General features: G+C 47.2%; 1 protein-coding gene across 2 annotated transcripts; it reads right to left on the bottom strand.

Annotated features, from left to right (window-relative positions):
* Positions 1–1,345: 1,345 nt before the first annotated feature.
* LOC113175638 (uncharacterized) lies at positions 1,346–20,343 on the bottom strand. 2 transcript variants are annotated; one of them, XM_026379946.1, is made up of 5 exons: positions 20,213–20,343; positions 18,156–18,286; positions 5,975–6,101; positions 5,660–5,752; positions 1,346–3,275 (listed from the first exon to the last, which is right to left on the bottom strand). In XM_026379946.1, the coding sequence occupies exons 2-5, from the start codon at positions 18,168–18,170 to the stop codon at positions 1,756–1,758; spliced, it is 1,755 nt and encodes a 584-aa protein (XP_026235731.1). In that variant the 5' UTR covers positions 18,171–18,286; positions 20,213–20,343; the 3' UTR covers positions 1,346–1,755. The 2 variants fall into 2 exon arrangements, with proteins under 2 accessions (XP_026235731.1, XP_026235732.1); XM_026379947.1 differs by lacking the exon at positions 18,156–18,286.
* Positions 20,344–21,085: the final 742 nt, after the last annotated feature.

The raw sequence follows: 21,085 nt of genomic DNA, 5'->3' as shown, positions 1-21,085 counted from the left end.
GTATCTCATGTGTAGAAGTGGGTAAGCTAAGAAAACACTTTGCCAGAAAGTTGAAGATGGTTCTCACGAAGCCGAACACGTCTGTCATTGCCACCTGCCACTGCCACCTGCCACTTGTAACAGTTACTCTGTAGATCAGTCATTGCCATCACTCTCACAGCCAGGTGACTCAGTACTCACCAAGTGCCAGGCAGTGCTCAAAGCTCTGCAGCATCCAGCAGGTGCCTCACTTCAATCCTGGAGGCAAGTCCTATTAGCACTCCCCATCCACTTATGAAGCAAGGGCAATCAACAGAGGGAAGAGTCACTATCCCCCAACGGAAATGCACATAGGGCACATCACTGCAAACGAAGACCCCTCGATCACACAGCTCCTTAGCACACACTCATTTCTGCCATTAACAGAGGGAAACTTTCCTTCCAGACTGCTTTACACGGAGTAGGAAAGTCAGGGCATTGCTCACATCTGTTTAATCAGACTTAAGACATTAACAACATGCCCGACTCAAACATTTCTGTGCATTTGCTTGTATTAAAAACCTACTGGTTTGGGCTGGGGTTGTGGCTCAGTGGTAGAGTGCTCACCTAGCATGCATGAGGCATTGGGTTCGATCCTCAGCACCACATAAAAAAAAATTGTGTCCATCTAAAATTAAAAAAAAAAAAAACCCCTACTGGCTGACTCTGAAAGATGCGAACTTCAGAAAGAAGTTATCTTTGCCAATCAAAAATCAGATTAGTAATATTATTTACACAAATTTTAAAATAGAAAAGTAGGGGGGGAAGTATGCACAATGACACTTTACACTTTATGTATTCAGGAATAAAGAAGCTAGAGCAGTATTCAGTTGGAGTATCTCAATGAGTCACATTATGGCAGGTGTACACATACATCTCCACCATGGGTTTCCGGTCAGAGAACGTGGTAATGCTGAATGCTCATGCACAAACCCTCCACCTGGAGGAGCTGCTCTGTGCAGAGGCTGGTCCTATGAACTCCAGTTACAACAACCCCAAGTTCCTGCAGATACAGTCAAATACCTGCTGACAGGCCACATCACCACTCACATCACTACTGGCCAATGGTCCAATATTTCAACTAGCACTGTGATACTATATGCAACCTATTTGAAAATTTACATCCTTATTACATAAATCAGTTGCTTTCCCTTTACAAAAAATTCTGGTATATGAAAAAGCTGAAAGTTATGTTCAAAGCTTTGACACAATAAAGATATTATAAAAATTTACTTCATTCTCCATGTTCTGCCTGAAAAGGTGTTCCCAATTTGTGGCATTATTGCTCTGATTTTCTGGTAAACTGAACAAGGAATAAAAGATGATGACAGGTTTCTGTGTGAATTTCATAACAAGGGCTGAAAAACTTCTCTCAAAAGCTTGTACAGGGAATGTGCCTCAGTGGGTTGTAATGCAAACAGATCACACAAAAAATGGCTCAACAGAGGAGGATTTATTTCTCACTCCTATGAGGTATAAATGGAGGCTTGGAAAGAGAGAGGAGAAGCCATCTGATTTCTTCAGGCAACTCCTTCTCTCTTGGTCACAGTCACCTTCTCTAACAAGATTTCTCAGGGCCACTCTGGGTATCATGGGACTCAAGAACTCAGGCAGCGTCACAGGGAATGTCTGTTATCTGACCCGGAAGCAACATTGGTCCCTTGTGTCTACACCGCATGGACCCAGGCAGCTGCAGGCTCTTCCCACAGCAAGCAGAGGCAGGGGTGGGCAGGTGAGCTAGAGAACAGACGGGGCTCTCTGTAGCATACACAGCCAGTCTCCACCATGCTGAGCAGCTCCCAGGTGAGTCTTCTGATGACTGCTGAGATGTGACTTGCGGCGAAAGGCTTTCCCACACCTGCTGCACTTGTACGGCCTCTCCCCAGTGTGTGTTCTCTGATGCACGTGGAGGTAGGACTTCATGCGAAAAGCTTTCCCACACTGAGCACACACGTGGGGCTTCTCGCCAGTGTGAATCCGCAGGTGTTTGGTGAGATCCAACTTATGAAAGTAGGCTTTCCCACACTGGGCACATGTGTGGGGCTTCTCCCCGGTATGCATGCTCTGGTGCCTCCGGAGGTGGGTCTTCTGGGAAAAGGCCTTTCCACACTCACTGCATTTGAAGGGTTTCTCCCCCGTGTGAGTCCTGTGATGCATGACGAGACCCGACTTCAGGAAAAACGTCTTTCCACACTGGTCACACTCATGGGGCTTTCCTTCTGTGTGAGTCCTCTGGTGCAGAGTGAGGCCTGCCTTCTGACAGAAGGTCTTCTTGCACTGTGCACACTCGTAGGGCTTCTCTCCCGTGTGAATCCTCTGATGGATGGTAAGGGCCGACTTCCGGCAGAAGGCTTTTCCACACTGGTCACACTCGTGGGGCTTTTCTTCTGTGTGAGTCCTTTGATGTAAGCTGAGGACTGACTTCTGACAGAAGGCTTTCTTGCACACCTCACACTCATAGGGCTTCTCTCCTGTGTGAATCCTGCGATGGATGATGAGCGCCGACTTCCTTCGGAAGGCCTTCCCACATTCACAGCATTCATAGGGCCTCTCCCCAGTGTGGATCCTCTGGTGCGTAATGAGGGCCGAACGATGGCAGAAGGACTTGTCACAGCTGCTGCATGTGTAGGGCCTCTCCCCAGTGTGTGTTCTCTGGTGGTCTCTAAGAACAGATCTAACAAAGAAGGACTTGTCACATCTGCTGCACTTGTAGGGCTTCTCTCCTGTGTGCTTTTTCTGATGGTCAGCAAGGGCAGATGCTCTGGAGTAAGTCTTGCCACACAGACCACATGTGAAGGGTTTCCTCCCTGCCTGGGGAGACACACAGCTGTTCCCACACTCACTGTGCATACAGGTCCCTGCCATGCTGCCCCTCTCTGTGCTGAGGGCACTCCCTTGTCCCCCACCTTCCAGATGCTGCTGCCCAGCCTGGGCCTTGTGGCTCTGACTGAGGAGTTCACTGTGTGTGAGGGCCTTCCAGGGCACCTCGTGGGCACCAGGCTTCTCTGCTGCACATCTCACAACAGGCCCTCCAGGGAAAGGCATGAGTTGGTACACATCCAACTCCTGAGGTCTCATTACTGAAGAATTCCCATTATTTACTATCAGATTTGAAATACATTTTGAACTCAAATGAAATGCCTTTCCTAATTCAAGTCTCTCCATAGCTGATATGCTGCTGTTGACAACAACTTGCCACAAGTGTCTACCGTGATTTTCTTGGCTGTTCTCAACCACATCATCAGCTATCTGCACATCTGAAATGAAAAAAATAAGAAATAAACAAACACTCCCATGAACCACACGTCAGCACCCTTTATAGAATGCTCATATAAATGTAAAGAAGTTTCTTCCTATCACAGCAGCATAAGATTTTATAGGAGTCAATAAATACTGGCTTTATAAGTGTATGGTTTTTCTTTTTGACAGTGAAATGTTACATTAATTGATTTTCTAGTGCTAAATTGCTTTTCATTGATTCACTTTTTTCTTTTTTATATTGTGAAGAATTTTTTGGTAAAAATATATCCTTAGTGGCTGGTTGCAATTTTAAACTAAGTGATAACTATTGGCCATTTATTTTCTCAATTCCTCCCTCTATTTTATTAACAATGGTGGGTATCTCCTGCTGGCATTCATACCAGTTCTGTTTTGAAGACTGGAAAGACTTTATGGATCGGCTACCTGCAGGTGCAGGAAGGTCATTTGTCTGGAAGGAATATGGCTTAGGGATGGGAACCATATGTGTTTATTTAGTTTTCACAACTCCCGGGGAAGTGGCTAGAGGCTTTTAGGGGATTTCAAACTAAAAGAAAAACCTCCTCTTCCCCATGTTGAACCAGGATAGCTTCCTGCAAATTCCTAATTGAACCCAGTTCCCTGTGCTCCTCTGAACCAGGCCTGAGGAACTGTAACCTCGACCTGGACAACCCTCCTGGCCAGAGGTTCTAGCTCTGTACCACCTCTGCGGCCAGCAGCCCTGGAGTACCATTTCCCAGGTCCAGCACATGGCCCTGCTTGGTAATGCTCTGCTCTGTACTGTGTTGGTGTTTAGCTACCTCCCAGTGTCATAGAAAATGGAATCTCCTGTTCATTTCTCATTCTGTTATTTTAGAATGATTTCCACAAATGGAAGGCAGAAATGCTGAATTCAAGATCCATGCCCCCACAAGTCTGAGCACTGCAACACACACTGGTTCATTTGGTCCTGGGAACCAGAACCTCCTGGTCCCTTCCAAGTCCAGGACCTCCCTTATCATGCTCCTATGCCAGGTCTTCCTTGGCTTCCTGATTTCCAACATTGTGGTACATGAGATTCACTCTTGGACCTTTCTTCTCATTTTCTTATCAATTGTAAAGATGACTTACTCAATAAAAATGACTTAATTAACAGCTTTAAACCACTGATTTCTAAATCTGTATCTCTAAGTCGTCCCACTCTTGAATCTAGATTTTACATTTCCTATAGACTATATGTCAACATTGGAAAAGCAGCTACTCAAACTGCAGCTATGCCAAAGCAGACTCCTAACATCCCCTGATATCACCTTCTCTGACCCCCTTCTTGAACCATCACACGACACTTCTCTCTCTCTCACTGATTAAATACGCCTCGTAGTTCTAATCCAACAACCTATAATATCATTCTCATTTCCCTCTCATCAGACTGTAAACTATAAGAAAAAAAGGCATCACTTTGAGCACTGTGGTATTATGTACAACTATAATATTATCAAGCTTAAAATCTGCTCAATTAAGATATGCAGAAAGTGGCAGCCATTATGAAGTCAAACAACAATAAGTGCTGGCGAGGATGCGGGGAAAAAGGTACACTCATACATTGCTGGTGGGACTGCAAATTGGTGCAGCCAATTTGGAAAGCAGTATGGAGATTCCTTGGAAAGCTGGGAATAGAACCACCTTTTGACTCAGCTATTCCCCTTCTTGGACTATACCCAAAAGACCTAAGAAGAGCATACTACAGGGACACAGCCACATCAATGTTTATAGCAGCACAATTCACAATAGCTAGAATGTGGAACCAACCTAGATGCCCTTCAATAGATGAATGGATTAAAAATGTGGCATTTATACACAATGGAATATTACTCAGCACTAAAAAAAAATAAAATCATGGCATTTGCAGGCAAATGGATGGCATTAGAGCAGATTATGCTAAGTGAAGTTAGCCAATCCCTAAAAAACAAATGCCAAATGGGAGAGGAGGGGAGGAGTAGGAAGGATAGGAAGGGCAGCAGAATAGACAATATGATTGATGTATGTACATTCCATGTATGTATTATATATCAAAATGCATTCTACTGTCATGTATGACTAAAAAAAAATAAATAAAAATTTTTTAAAAAGATACACAGAAAGGATAAATGAACATATGAACTAACATCTGAACAAAGTCCACAGTGTGGAGAAAGCAGGGCAATGAGGACACTGGAAATGTGGGTAGCAAAAGCAGCCACAGGGAAGGTGGGCTTAAGCTAGCACCAGTGGACGGAGAACTCAGCACAGCAGGGGCATGTGAGCCACAGCCTCCCTGAGCTGACAAGGTGTGAGGGTGCAGGGCAAAGCCGACTTCTGCCCTGCTTGTTCCTCCTGGCCTCCCATGCCCAGCACACAGACTGACCTGGAAGGCACCGGTCCAGGGCTTCTTTAACCAGCCATGGCTCTGTTCCTTGCTCCAACTTGAAAATAACTTCAGGTCTGGTAATGAAAAGCCCTGTTAATGAGAAATAATGCAGAACTTTGGAGAATGACAGCAGCCCACCTAGAAGTTGGGCAATAAAGGGGCCCGCAGGAACCTTTGGCTACAGAGGGGTAATGAGTTATTCACGGACTCGAGTTTTCAACCTAAATGGCATGAAATGTTACAAATGGTGCCTACATTTATCACCAAGGAACAAAGTGTTCCTTCTGCGAGTTACTAGGGCATTTCACTCACCCAAGAACACCAGGCTGCTGTAGGTCTCCAGCATCACGTCCCTGTAGAGGGTCCTCTGAGCATCGTCCAGGTCCTGCCACTCCTCCCAGGTGAAGTCCACAGACACATCCTCAAAGGACACCATCCCCTGTAATGAACATGTCTCCTCAGCCCAAGCCCTCCACCCTGGGCACAAAAACAAGAATCTGGACATTAACTCCTGTGTGTGTGTGTGTGTGTGTCCGTGTCCAAATATCTCATGTAAAATTACGAGTTTGCTTTGTACTTTACATCAAGGGAGAAAGGAAAATCAGAAAAATTCTGCCACTATAATTATTAAATTATTGTAAAGACTTTCACAAAGTTTACCTTATAGACCTAAAACCATCCTTGTTAGTAGAAATAAACATGACTAAAATCCTGCTGCTCCACGGACCATGTGATCTGGCATGAAGACATAGTATAAACACCAGGAAGACGGTGTCTAACACACTAATCTGGACCCAACTTCTATACAGGCTGGGGTGAGACAGGAGAAAGGACAGCCCTGTTGTGTGCCGTAACATGCACCTCACTGGAAAAGAAGAGGTGCCATGTTCTTCAGATCATGAAGTCCCCACTCCAGTCCAGCCGCAGCACCACACAACACGTGCTAGGCAAACACACCAGGACTGCGTGCACCTCGGAACTCCCCAGCTTCCACTGTGGGGCAGACCAGAGCACTCTTCTTCCTAACATGCTGGTCCCCAGAAAGCCACTCAGGCAGAGCCTGACTTGATGTGCTGTGTCAGAGCTTAAGCTTGAGTTACTTGGGTGGAGGGGATGCCCAGCTTCAGCCCATACCAGCCATCCCCAGAGGAGGAGAGAAACGCCCAAATCCAGTCCACTCTGGCCATCTGGACTCACCACAGGGGAGGAAAACTCAATAACAACAGGGAACACATATGAAACCCCCACCCAGAGGCAGAAGCTCCACAGAAGGACTTACAGAACTGAGGCCCATGTCCCCTGGGGGAGGGGGAGGGGTCTTCCCAACACCTGCACACTGAAGCCTCACACCAATGCATCAGAACAAAAGCTGGTGCCTTTGGGACATGACTGGTCCTGTGTGGAAGGAGCTCAGAAGTGGGACTACCCCCTAAACACGGGAGAAAGAAGGGAAGGGGGCTTCTTCGCACATCTCACCATGTGAGGACACAGAACAGGCCCCACTTAGGAAGGACAGACCTCACCAGACACCTGATCTTAACTTTCCAGCCACTGAAACTATGAGCAATGCATTTCTGCTTCTTACAAGGCACCCAGTACAAGATGTTTTGTATATCAGGCGAATAAACTAAGACCGCTTCCAGCACGCCTATGCTTTCCAGTTCATTTACCCAGCACATCATGTGTGCCTAGGAAGAAGGAAAACCACACTGCAGAGCAAAGGTGAAACTACAACATGAGGTGAAAGAACAGGCATCAGACAGATATGGCCAATACGTTGGAGTTCTCAAACAAGCAATGTCAAACTGAGTAATATGCTAAAACAGTACTCAAAAAAATAAAAACATAGCCAGACACAGTGGTGCATGCCTGTGATCCCTGTAGCCCAGGAGGCTGAGGCAGGAGGGTCACAAGGTCAAAGCAAGCCTCAGCAACTCAGACCCTGAGCAACTCAGTGAGACCCTGTCTCTAAATAAAACAACAGGGCTGGGGTTGTGGCTCAGAGGTAGAGCACTTGTCTAGCATGTGTGTGGCCCTGGGTTCAATCCTCAGCACCACATAAAAATAAATAAGTAAAATAAACGTATTGTGTTTAACTACAAGTAAAAAATAAATATTAAAATAAAAAAACAAAAAAATGGGCTGGGGATGTGGCTCAGTGGTTCAATCCCTAGCAACAAAATTGAAAAAAAATGAAAAAAAAGTTATGAATAAAGCCAGTAAGAAGAAATCTGCCTATAGAAGAACAAAGATGAAAAGGACACCCAACCTCTCCACAAAAGTCACACAAATGAGAGGGGACACCTGAGAGGATTTTCTGCCTTGTGGGGACAAGGGCATGGAGTACTGCACACATGGCATGTTAAGGGCGCCTGAGTGGCAAACCACTCCCCCATGCTAGGCATGTGAGTGGCAAACCACCTATCCTGTAAGCACAGCCCTAGGCATGAGGCCATGTGTTGCAGTCGCTGCACTTGCTCCATAGCCCACTCCTCAATTGGTGGCTGCAAGGACAGTTAGCAGACATTGCATTGGTGGCTGCCTGTAATCCGCTTAGCTACTGCCTGAGTATATATATGGTAACTGCACACTAAAAATCAGACCTGCTTCCTGCTTGGTCTCGGAGGACTTGTCCTGTTCTGTGGGACCTCCTCGCTGGATGAGAGAGCCCACATAGCAGGCGCCCGAGCAGGGACCTGAGGTAAGCCTATAAGACAGGGTGTGGCCCCTCACAGAGCAGTGAAGAAGGGAAAATGGGGAACCTACTGAGTTCCACCACAGACTCACAGCTGCAAGTGCTGCACACTCTCTTAGATACTAGAGGTTTAACCCTGAAGAAGAGAGAAGCCCAGTTCTGAGATGTAATAATAATAATAAACACTAACCCACGGATCAATACTGCTGATGATTTTGATCCTAGGATATGGGACAAGATAATGTCAAATGAGCAGCAAGCTGAAGTGAGACAGGGGTATAATTTATCACTACATTTTTTCCTATTGTGATAGCCATTCAGCAAAGTTTAGGGGGCCCTGCAATAGACCCTTGTCATATAATGATGGCCCTGAGAGAAGATGAGGCTGTGAAAGACAGACGGGAGAAAAGGGTGGGGGAGAATTCTACCTCAAAAGCAACCGAAGCAGGTGTAGGAGGGAAAAAGGCAGGAAATGGTACCTCTAGCCTTCATGTGCAGGAAGAGGTGACCACAAGTGGTGCAGGTGCGCCTTCTACTGACAGGCAAAGGTGATATCCTTCCCTGAGTCAATGGCAACTGCCTCCTTATGAGGCAATGCCAAAGCCAGCAAAGGACTATGACAGTTTGGAAATGACCAGGCCACTGGATAGGCCCACGCCATGGACTCCCAGAAACCCATTCCAGGAGGCAGAGATCCTTTTGAAGGTCTATGTAGGATAAGAGATTAGAAGTGGGGTGAGGAGTACAAGCCTTCCCAGTCAACACGGTCCCCACACCAGAACACCTTGCAGAGCAAAGGCTTGAATCCCTCAGTCTTGAACCAAATTGCCCTCAGGACTGGAGAGACCTAGCCAGAGCAGCTCTTGAGCCTGCAACATTTTTGAAGTGAAAGGCATTATCCTGTGATGAATGTAAACAGCAGGGGGATCCTAACCACACCACAAATGTTAGCCTCCCAGCTGAGTGCTTGCAGGGAAAAGGAATCTACAGTTCCCTTGCGGTATAAACCACAGGCCCACCAAATTATTTCCATCAGGTGCAGCTCTGTACTCTGAGAGCCTGGAGGAAGCTGCCAGCTGGGGGAGGGACAGTTTCCATACAGGGCTTAAGGCAGAAGGCCACTGAGACTTACCACAGTTTACTGACAGGGTAAACAAGGCGGAAGAAGGGAAGGTGTCTCATGAAGGAGCCAGGGTGGCTTTAGCCAAGGAGTTGATCTGGGATGGACTAAATAAGGAACACAGAGCAGCAGTGGCGCCAGTTTGAAATGGCACACTGGATGAGTGGACTTTGGCCCCCCAGGATATAGGGACACAAGCAATTCAAGCCTCTCTGCAGCCCTCAGTGATGGCAGCTGCATAAAAGCAGGACTAAGGAGGCTTGCAGACAGCTAGTCAGAGACTGCAAAAAATGTGCACCTTTTCTCCCCATTGGCCCTGCACAACTTGCTGGAGTAAATCCCCGAGTTACAATCCAATGCTTTATGGCAAATGGATGTCACTCATTATTATGTACCTTTTGAAAATTTAACATATATTTATATACTCACTGATACCAACTCAGGCTGTGTAATGGCCACAGCCCCCAAAGGAGAAACCACAAAAATAGGCCATCTCCCATCTACTTAAATGTTTTGGAATTACAAATGTTCCCATGTCTATTAAAACTGACAATGGGCCAATCTATACTAGTAAGACATTTCAAGTGATTTGTAATGATTGGCATATACAGCACTTAACTGGGATCCCCTACAACCCTTAGACTCAAGGCATAATAGAAAAAGCACACAAGGAATTAAAGACCATGCTACAAAACAGGAGGGAAACTATACCAAGTCCCCTCTTGATGCCTTGAACAAAAACTTATTTGCTTTTATTTTTCTTTCAATGTCAAAATCTTCTATGGAAACAGCAGCCTATAAGCATTGGGCCCCCCTCTTGGGGCCCTCCCATCTCCCTATGATCTCATGGAAGGATCCCATAACAAATGTATGGGATGGTCTGAGGCCCTTCCTAACCACGGGTCAGGGGTTTGCATAGGTTAAGAGGAGCCTCACCCCATCTGAATGCCTGCCAGAAAGTCAAGCCCTGGACCCCCAGAACCACCAACCAATAAGATGAAGGAACCAACTCTGGAGGAGAAACCTCACAAGCAAAGGATTCAACAACACAAACAGACCTCATGTAGAGAAACCTGGGGTGATAAAGGTCTTTTTGAATAAGCCACCAGATTGGCCCCTTTGCCTGGTGGCAATCCCATCCCTGGGCCTATGACGATGGTCCTAGTGTGTGCAATACTCACTGCTAATAGTGAAGCCTCCCATGAAGTAAACTGAGCTTTGGTCACTAGGCCATCACTTTTAGCAGTTGCTAATTGGGAAGGGGCTTTACCTAAGCGCTTTTCCAATAAGTCCAACCTTACTGATCCTGAGTTATCCATTGGGTAACTGTACCTGAAATACCAGCATTTCCATACCTACCCTGCCCATTTGTTTCTCCATAGTTGATAATAATGAGACCTACAATCAGGACAATCCCCTTTGTTTTGCTCTTGCCAGAGAAACTATTGTAGATAACTATAATAAGTCATGTGTTGGGCTGTCTCTCACTGGCCTTAGAAGTATAGTTAATGCTACCTGTAACCATAGACTTTCCCATGACAAATGCAAGAAACCCTTGCTGCCAACATGCCCAATAACGCTTTTGGAAAGCTCCCCTCAGATAATGGTAGCATCCCATGGAATAATGTGTCACTGCCATAGCTTAGCTCCTTGATAAGAAGAATTTCTCTGGGGAAGAACAATTTCTATGCACCTGGGCAGGCACAGCTCCCTGGAATGTAACTGATATGCCCCCAAACCATACAGGCCACTGCAGTAACTGCTCACAGGACAAGCCATTACCAACCAGTAGGCAGGAAATCAGTATGGCATGATGGACATCACGCCAATATTGCTAACTGCAACAGCCAGGTGGATTAATGGGTCTATACTGTAGAGTCCAGACCTTGACCATGGATTTGCCTTTGTGACAAATGATACCCATACCCACTATACACAAGCTTGTGTTATGCCACCTTTTGCCATGCTAATAATCAATGATGGCATAAATAACACTCATACAGAGATCCCTTGTGCAGTCAATACATCCTGCTGGCTCACAAATTGTCTAATCCCTGCTGTGAAAGCTAAACCTATATTTTTCTTCAGAGTGCCCCCAGCAATCTGGCTTCCAATGACCCTGTCCAGAGTGGAGGAGTCCATGGGACATGGAGATGAAGAATCTTCTAAATGAGATCCTGCAACAGACAAGGTGTGCAATTAGCCTCATCATCTCTGGGATTATTGCCCTGGTGACCACCAACGCCGCCACAGCCACTGTCACTGCTTCATTCACTTGGAGTATCCAGACTGCTCAGACTGTGAACAATGTGTTCACTGCCGTGGCAGAAGCCTTTGCCATTCAAAGTGACTTAAGTAAACTATTCCAAGCTGCTATTTTAGTCATCAGCAAGAACTAGACCTCACCAGGAACTAGATATTCTGTTTTGTTGCAGAGGCTCACTTTTGACCCTGAGTTTCATAGTATGTGTCACTCAATATGCTGTATCTGAAAATGTAACCTTACACTTCTCCAGTTTTTCTCTGCATATTAAGGGCACTTGGGATGCTGTGTTATGACTATGCAAAACCTTACTAAGGCAATTGTCAAAATCAATGAGACGAAGGTGTCTATCTTGACAACCTCTTCTTTCTTCCAGGGACTGACTGAGCACTGGAAAAACCTGATAGCCAAATTAACCAATCCTTATAATGCTATTACCCTGACCCTACTGTTTATCATAGTGATAATTTTTTCTTGTGTTGTGAGATGCTTACGTAACCATGTAAAGGCCACCAGATGAAAAACAGCAATGCTGGCTGAGGTCCTTGCAGCACAGTTAGAGGGGGGAGATGTGGGGACAAGTGCCTGGGGTACTGCATTCATGGCATACTTTAAGGTGGCACAGGCCTCTCCCCTCGTGCTAGGTATGTGAGCAGCAGGCTGCTTACCCCACAGGCACAGCCCTGGGCGTGAGGTCATGTGTTGCAGTCCCTGGGCTTGCTCCACCGCCCACTCCTCAATTGGTCGCTGAAAGTACAGTTAGCAGACATTGCACTGGTGGCTGCCTGTAATCTGCTTAGCTACTGCGCACTAAAATCAGACCTGCTTCCTGCTTGGTCTCTGGAGGCCTTGATTAGTGACTCTGCAGCTACACTCTCTTCTACCCTGTTCCATGGACCTCCTTGCTGGACGAGAGAGAGCCCACACACTGCCCACCTTGCAAGAAATGTTAAAATTAATTCTTTAAAAGAAGAAAAAGACTCCTGCTATTCTTCCTTGATCTGAACAAAGGGTTTGTATATGATGACATATACAACTGTGCACCTACACATGACACACAGCAATGTGCACACACACAGGTGAGAAAAGTGAGGAGCACACAGGTGACGGGAGTGTGGGAAGACAAGAGTCTGGACTGTGGGTGATCATGGGGCAAGGGTGAGATCCTAGTAGGTTCCTGTGCAGAGAAGCTCTTAGTGGGGTTTAAAGCAAGCAGGCACCTATTCCAGGGGGTCACGCTGACAAGGTAGCCACCTGACGTTCGAAGGCAAGTGGTCACCTTGGAGGGAAGCTTCCTGAGAGCTCTCATCTCTGGCCACCAAGGCAGCATTGAGGTAGGAAAGCCCTGGAAGCCATGAAGGGAGGCTAGCCTGCAGTGGCAGAAGAAAGCCACACTCACACTTAAGTGGAAGCAGAAGCAACATCAAGCTCCTCTCGCTGTCCCTGAATAGTGTCAGCACTGTATATTTTTCTCTATCTCTACTGTTTTTTTGTACCAGGGATTGAACTCAAGGGTTCATAACCACTGAGTCAAATACAAGCCCTTTTTAGTTTTCATTTAGAGTCAGGGTCTCAGTTACTCACAGCCTTGCTAAAGTTTCAGAGGCTGGCTTTAAATGTGCAATCCTCCCGCCTCAATCTCCCAGGCCACTGGGACCACAGGTGTGCACCACCATGCTCAGCTTCATCTCATACAAGGAAAAGAGTCTTGTCCCTGCTTACAATAAATTCTATTACTATGACAACTCCCACCACTGAGGACTCATGTCAGTGACAACTCCAGCCATAGGTGTGAATCTTAAAATGACAAATGGGGTAAAGGAGACTGTATTCTAATTATGTTTTCTAAGTAACCAATGGGGAGAAGGAAATTAGAAAATATTCTAATCCTGTAATATAAGGTAACCAATGGGAGTAAATGGGGTAAGGTTATCAGTCAGGTCCATGTAGGGAAGAGAATGCTCCACAGCTCAGGACCTAAGACCCTAACTTTCAGACACTGAGGCCTTGAGAGCGCCCCTGCCTCACCCTCTTGCTTGGCCCACTCTGCTCTAACAGGGTGCTATTTTCACCTTCAAGAACTCTGTACTTTGCTGGGACTGTAGCTCAGTGGTAGAGTACCTGCCTCATACATATGAGGCCCTGTGTTCGATCCTTAGCACCACATAAAAATAAATAAATAAAATAAAGGTATTAAAAAAAAAAAAAAAAAAGAACTCTGTACTTTGCTACCTCTGTGTCTTGCTCAATTCTTTGTTCAGGACATGAAGGACCTGGACCCCAACTGGCACCCTGATGATAACGTACATGTATATATGCTGGATGGGAATTCTCAATTGGTTCTCTCTCTCCCTTATAACAAGTTTTGGGATGGTTTTAAAGCACAACAGATAAACAGAACAGAATCTGGTAGTCAGAAATGGGGTGCTACAGTAATAAAAAGCCATGACACATGGCACTTGCTATAAGACCAAACAGATGCTACCAAAAGATGAAGCCATTTTCATCTGGGATGGCACACACCTGCCGTTCCAGACTTGGGCAGCAAGATCACAAGTTCAAACACAGCCTTTGCAACTTAGCATGACCTTGTCTCAAATTAAAAATTAAAACAAACTGGGGAGGTGGCTCAGTGGTTAAGCACCTGGTTTCAATCCCCAAGACCAAAAAAAAAAAAAAAAAGAGAGAGGTAGGAGGGTATCTAAACAAATAGGATCTAGAAAAACAAACAAAAAGATGAGAAATGAACTAATAAGCAAGGATGTTTAATTTCCACACAGAATCTGGAAGAAATATGGAGGATCCAATATTCTGCAGGTTTGAAATAAAACTATTTCTATCCCTGGTTTTTCTTACTCCTTAGAAGTCAGAAATGGGGCTGGGGATGTGGCTCAAGCGATAGCGAGCTCGTCTGGCATGCGTGCAGCCCAGGTTCAATCCTCAGCAACAAAGATGTTGTGTCTACCGAAAACTAAAAAAAAATAAATAAATATTAAAAAATTTTTTTAAAAAAGTCAGAAACGGCTTTGTGGCCCAGATCAGAGACCAAAAATATTTCCAGCATTCTAAGATCTTGGGGTGAGACCTGGTAAAAAGTGGGCCTTCCAAGGCTGTCCCCCAGTGCCCAGGACAGAAGCAGCTGCCAGAGAACAAAAAGCCTGTCCCCGAGTGCACGAGGGTGGCTCAGGTCTAATATATGCCAGTACAGCTGGAGCTCACTTCACTTAAAGAAAGTATTTCTTATAATTCATGTCTGGAGTCAGAAAAAAACTGAAAAGGAGGCCGCAGGATCCCCCACTTATAACCAAAAACAGTGACAAAAGATGTTCCACTAAGAACCCAGATGTTTAAGAAGAACACTGATAGAGAATGGCAAAGCCAGGGGAGTAAGGAGGCACAAAGCACCTTTCTCAGGGAGGAGGACTGGACTCTAAGCTAAGAATTAGAGCAGGTGGCCACTAGGAGCAGTTTTTCTGACCACTGCTGGAGGGAGTGTCCACCAGAGTCACTCCTATCTCCTCAGTATGGAGGGTGTGTGTGGGAAGTACAGATGGCTGGTCACCAAGACTTAGCTGAGCCTTCTACCAACACTTTGATACAAAAAGGTTTAGAGGCCAGTTGCAATGGTGCACTCCTCTAGTCCGGTGACTTGCGAGGCTGAGGCAGGAGGAAACCAAGTTCAAGCCTCAGCAACTCGATGAGGTCCTACGTAACTTTTGAGACCCTGTCTCAAAATAAAAAAAAAAAAAACAAAAAGAGCTGGGGATGTATCTCAGTGGTTGAGCACCCCTAGGTTCAATCCCTGATACCAATAAAGGGGCTTTGAGGCTCTGGAGATGGACAAAGCATGCTTCACAAGGGAGAGAAAGGGAGGGAACAGCACACTAACAACTGGTACGTCTCACTACTCTCTCTGAAAGGCAGAGTCTAAAGGCCTCTCCTTAAGCAGGAGTGGTCCTAGGGATGTGCCTGATCAGGCTTATGTCGGGAAGGCCATCTGAGACTTCTGAGGGAAGACCACAGAAGGCTCGCAGCTTCCACCTGGGTCTCCAGAGAAGCCAGGCACATCTGACTTCCCAAGACTGCCAGAGCCAGAGAGGCTGGTGGCCCCAGGTCCTTAGCCACCAGGGTCCTTCTAGCTAAGATGACTGGCACCATGAAGCAGCCCACCAACACTGCCCAGTCCCGTTGCCTGACCCACAGAACCATGACACATAATAAGCCTGTAGGTTCTGTAGTTCCATGTTACTCAGCTGATAACTAGAAGAACAAAAATTCATTAGAGACCTTAGGTGGCACCCTCATTTGAACAGGGAGGATACGGTTAGACTTGGATATTAAGTTCAAGGTAAATTAACAAAGTAGGTTCCATGTTAGATATGAAGCTATAATTATGAATTTTAAATGTTCAGTTAAGTGGATTTAAAACTTTCTTCCTTAAGCAACTATTAACAAGTATATTCCATAAACAGTTACAACTGATATGCATTCATTTTTCCCATTTTTAAGTGGTTATCAGAAATAAAAAAAGAATAAAATCTTTAAGAGTTTACAAACATGACACTTATTTCTAAATTACAAAATAAAACTATGTATTAATAAAAACTATAGATCAAATCGCTGACATAAACTTCCATAAGCAAAGATACACATTATAAAATCTTTACCTTGTTTTTATTCTTTGCATTGTCTATCAACTCTATTAACTGACCCTTGTTCAAAACTGCCCCATTAACCTCTGAATGCTAAGGAGTCACTCTGGGTAGAGAAATAATCCACAGGGACAGACCTAATCACCCAGGAGCACAGCCTCCGCATTCTTCCAAGAATGGCACTTCCAATGCAATGAAAGCTTGTGAGCACCGACTGCTCCTCCTCCCCAGGGGCATTACTGAAGGTGCAGAATAAAAGGGAAAAATCAACAAAAGCAGCCAGACTTGAAATCAGGTGAGATGAGATCTGAGTCCAGAGAACCCACCTTTATAGTCTGTATAGCAGCTGGACAGGGGCGACCATATTTGAAGACCAAAAGGATGTGGTTTTCATCTGCACTTTGGACAGCTGCCAACATGAGAGCTGAATGTGTTGTCTACAGGCTAAGGAAGAGGTCAGGCTGGTTTCTTCAAGAAACCCAGAGGCCTGGGAGGCTGAGGCAGGAGGATCACAGATTCAAAGCCAACCTGAGCAAGTCCCTAAGCAATTCAGCAAAACCCTGTCTCTAAAGAAAAAAAAAAAAAAAAAGGTGGTGGGGGGATGTGGCTCAGTGGATAGGTTCAATCCCCAGTATCACAAAAAAAAAAAAAAAAAGAAAAAAAAGAGACTGATTGGGACAAAGGGGCAACAGATAAGCTATCTGAATGAGCTACATCAAGAAGGTAAGTGGTATATACACAAGGAATATTACTCAGCTATAAAGAATAAAATTATGGCATTTTCCAGTAAATGGATGGAACTGGAGGCTATCATGCCAAGTAAAATAAGCCAATCACAAAGGCCTAATATTCTCTCTGATATGTGGATGCTGACGCACAATGGGGGCGTGCAGTGGAGGTTCACGGGACTGAATAGGACAAAACTTTTCTATGTTCGTGTATGAATACAAGACCAGTGTAACTCTATACAATTTACAACCACAAGACTGAAAAGTTATACTCCATGTATGTATGACATCTCAAAATACATTCCATCATATATAACTTAAAAAAAACAACTTTAAAAAAAATGAATGGAAACTAAGGAGTTCCAAGAGAAAATTGAGAACACTAGTTTCAAACTCAACAGACTCAAGTCAAGACCTGAGAACAGACACTAGATTTCACTGTGTGGGTTCCTGGTGAGTTTCTGAGGAACTGAGACCACAGTGAGTGGGTTAATGTGCAGATGAGCTGTGTCTGCTCAACAGAAAAACATTCCATTAGTGTGCTGCTGCACCATCACACACAGGAATATAAACACAGCCTTTTGTGAGTGCCACTGCATGCACAGGTGCACTGAAGGCTGTGGGGTTGACTCAGCCCCACTGACATCCAAGACAGCCTTCCAAAGCTGTGTGGGCCACGCTCTCTGAAGAACTCCAGGAGAACCTCATTAAGGAAGCTGTAAAGCAGTGAAGAGTCCACAACAGGAAGATGGTGTCTCATGAAAGCTGAGCAGGCTCTTTCCTCAGGTTTCCTCCAATCCTGTGAGAAATGTGTCTGCCTTTCCAGCACAACATCAGAAAGGCCAGGTACACACTGCTCCTCCAAGGTGAGGACCCTGAAGTCAAACCTGCACCTAACTGTGTGCCAACTTTATTTATGAACATTAACTTCAGACTCAGTTTTACTTATTTCTACTTTTCTGCTTTAAGTCATGGACCCACAAACCCCATGCAGTATAATGCAAACCAAGTGAGGAATGAATAAAAACAACTCACTGGAGTCTCACTCATTTTTCAGTGCTCCTGGAAACACTGGAAGCAGGCAGAAAAGGTGAATAAGGTGAAGTCATGAGGGAAATGGGCAGGGGGCGTGGTCCTAGATTCTCCTGCTCAGACCAACACACTGGCTGGAAAAGACCAAAAAGAAAGATTTTTAAAAAGCTCCCCTGTGGAAGAACTTAGCCCTTTACACCTTACTACGGCCCCACAAAGAGCCCCGAAAACACATCTACAAGTCCATTATTGGTAGAGAGGTCACAAGAACCACGGAAAGCATTGGGAATCAAAAAAAATATAAAAATATTTAAGGGTAGGTATTTTAAAGCAATGTTCTAATTTGACTTCAATGTCACAAAATCATTTCAAAAATAAGCAAATGCCTATTTTGACGGATAAGGCCAGCTGAAGAGCGATCCAGGGCAAGTCACACTTCCACAAATTCAATTTTTAAAACCTTTAGCCAGGCACAGTGGCACACACCTGCAATTCCAGCTGCTTGGGAGGCTGAGGCAGGAAGATCGCAAGTTCAAAGCCAGCCTCAGCAACTTAGCAAGGTGCTAAGTAACCCAGTGAGACCCTGTCTCTAAATAAAATACAAAATAGGGCGGGGATGTGGTTCAGTAGTGAGTGCCCCTGAGTTCAATCTCCAGTACAAAACAACAACAACAAAACTTTCATATTTGGTAGAGACTCCTTGGCAAACCTTTCCTGAATTACCAGGAAAAGTCCATCAGGTGAGAGGGAGGATCAGCAGATTTCTAGATGCCAGATTTGGTGATAAACCAGGTCTGAGAGCTAAGACATTGGAAGCAATTTGGGAACAATGAAGAAATGGAATGTTCAAAGAGTACTGTGGGCAGACTGCCCAGGTATTACAGGTATTTCTCCACCCCAGACCACATCTTCAGGCCCCTCCAATAGATAACATTTCCAAGGCTCTGGCCTCCCCTTCTCAGTCTGACTGAACTCTTTACAGACAACTGGTCCCAAACCTCCAGAACTGACTACCTGGTGACAGCTTCTGGTGGAGCATTACTAGAGGAGCCTTGCTGCACTGCTGCTGTCTGGGCCAGGCAAAGCGAATCCAGGGCTCCTGTCTCCCGCTGACTGAGCCAGGCTTTGCAAAGCCCAGTCCAGGGCTCCTGTCTCCCACTCTGGGCCAGGCAAAGCCAAGTCCAGGGCTCCTGTCTCCCCGTCTCTGGGCCAGGCTTTGCAAAGCCCAGTCCAGGGCTCCTGTCTCCTGCTGTCTCGGACAGGCACAGCGAGTCCAGGGTCCCTGTCTCCCGCTGTCTGGGCTAGGCAAAGCCCAGTCCAGGGTTCCTGTCTCCCCCTGTCTGGGCCAGGCAAAGCCCATCCAGGGCACGGCTCTCTGCCCTGGCCTCCTCTGAAAATGCGGCCCGAGGCAAACTTTCTGGCGGCACTTTCCTTCAGACTCTGTAAGGCTTACTTTTACTTTGCCCCAAGATTAGGGGGCCATCATCACGCAGGACCCCAACCCCGTTAGAACTTACTGTCCCTGGACACCAGTCTGGTATAGGACACTGTAAGCTCCAACTTCGAGCGGCTGTCCTCAAAGTGAAGGTGGAATCCCCCTCCCTGAAATCGGAGACGTCCCTCTGCAGAGAGGGCGAGCTGAGGGGGCACAGCGGCCCTGCCCGGACAGGTGCCCAGGGAAGGGTCCGCAGGGGAGGAGAGGGACGCCGCCGCTAACTTAGGTCGACCGAGCCCGCAGCGCACCGCCCGCCGGCTTCTCTTTAAGTCGGGAACTGGAAAGACAGAACCTAACACGTAGGTTTCTTACATCTACCTTCAAGGCTGCCTGACACGTAGGTTTCTTCCATCTACCTTCAAGGCTGGCTTCGAATCCAGCCAAACCCCCGCCCACCTGGCTCGGAACGCTCCGGAGCAGCGAGTCCCAGCGTCCAGGGCAGAGCCCTGCCGCCGCAGCCGGAGGGCCCCAGAAACCCCACTGGCTCCAAAGACACCACAGTGCGGCCGGCCGCAGGTGGCCTGCTTCTAGGGGGGCGGGGCGCTCGAGCTACTTAACAGCTCACCTCGGCTGGGAGGACCCAACGGAACGGGGGCGGCGACCGGCGCCCCGGGCGGAGCGGGGCAGTCACAGCGGGCTAGCGGCCTGGGGAGCTGCGGGGCCCCGGCGTGAGCTCAGGTGTCGGCGCGCACCCACCCGCCGGGCCTCGCGGCGGCACCCGTCCCCTCTCAGCTCCCGCTGGCGCCCGCGCGCCACTGCGCGGAGGCGCGGCCCGGCCCAGCAAGCACTCGGCACTCCAGCCCGACTGCCGCGGGGGCGGGAGCGTCCGCAGCAAGATGGCGTGGGGGGGGCGGCGCATGCGCAGAGGACTCCGGAAGCGCTCCGAGTGGAGCTGGAGACGGCGGCCGACCCGGCCTCCCACGGGGCCGTCCGCTGCGGGGCCCGCTGCCGGAGGCCCGGGATTGGCCGCCCCGCGCGCGTGACCGCAGCCCCTCCCCGTTAGGGGACGATCGCCGGGTGTGTGGGCGGCGCTCGCAGCGCGGGCGGTTTAGTTAGGGATTCTGCAGGCGAGCGTGTTGGACCTTGGGAGGTCTGTCTGGGTTTTAATTCGTTAAGTGACAGGAAAGCAATGTCTGTTTTCTTCCGAAGAATCAGGAAAAGCTTATCATCCGCTGAACTAACGGGGCTTCTCCAGTGGCGTTCGCTACTCGGTGGGAGACCCTCTGGTCACGAGTCAGGACGCCCGGGGCAGGCTCTGGTCGGGTGTTCAGGGTGTCTGGAGGGTGCTCGCGGGGCTCCAGCGCTGCTGCACCCGTGGGCCTGGCCAGATGGGATCCCGTGCTCCTTTCAGGGTGCCTCGCCCGACCTGCTCCGCCCGGCGCCCAAGGAGCTGGAGGGAGGCCCTCCCCTCCCAAGTCAAGCCCCAGGTAGGGTATGG

Source organism: Urocitellus parryii, chromosome 1 (genome assembly GCF_045843805.1).
Source record: "Urocitellus parryii isolate mUroPar1 chromosome 1, mUroPar1.hap1, whole genome shotgun sequence".
Taxonomy (NCBI): Eukaryota; Metazoa; Chordata; class Mammalia; order Rodentia; family Sciuridae; genus Urocitellus; species Urocitellus parryii.
Note: the sequence above shows the minus strand (reverse complement) of the source record. Positions and strands in the feature narration are given on the sequence as shown.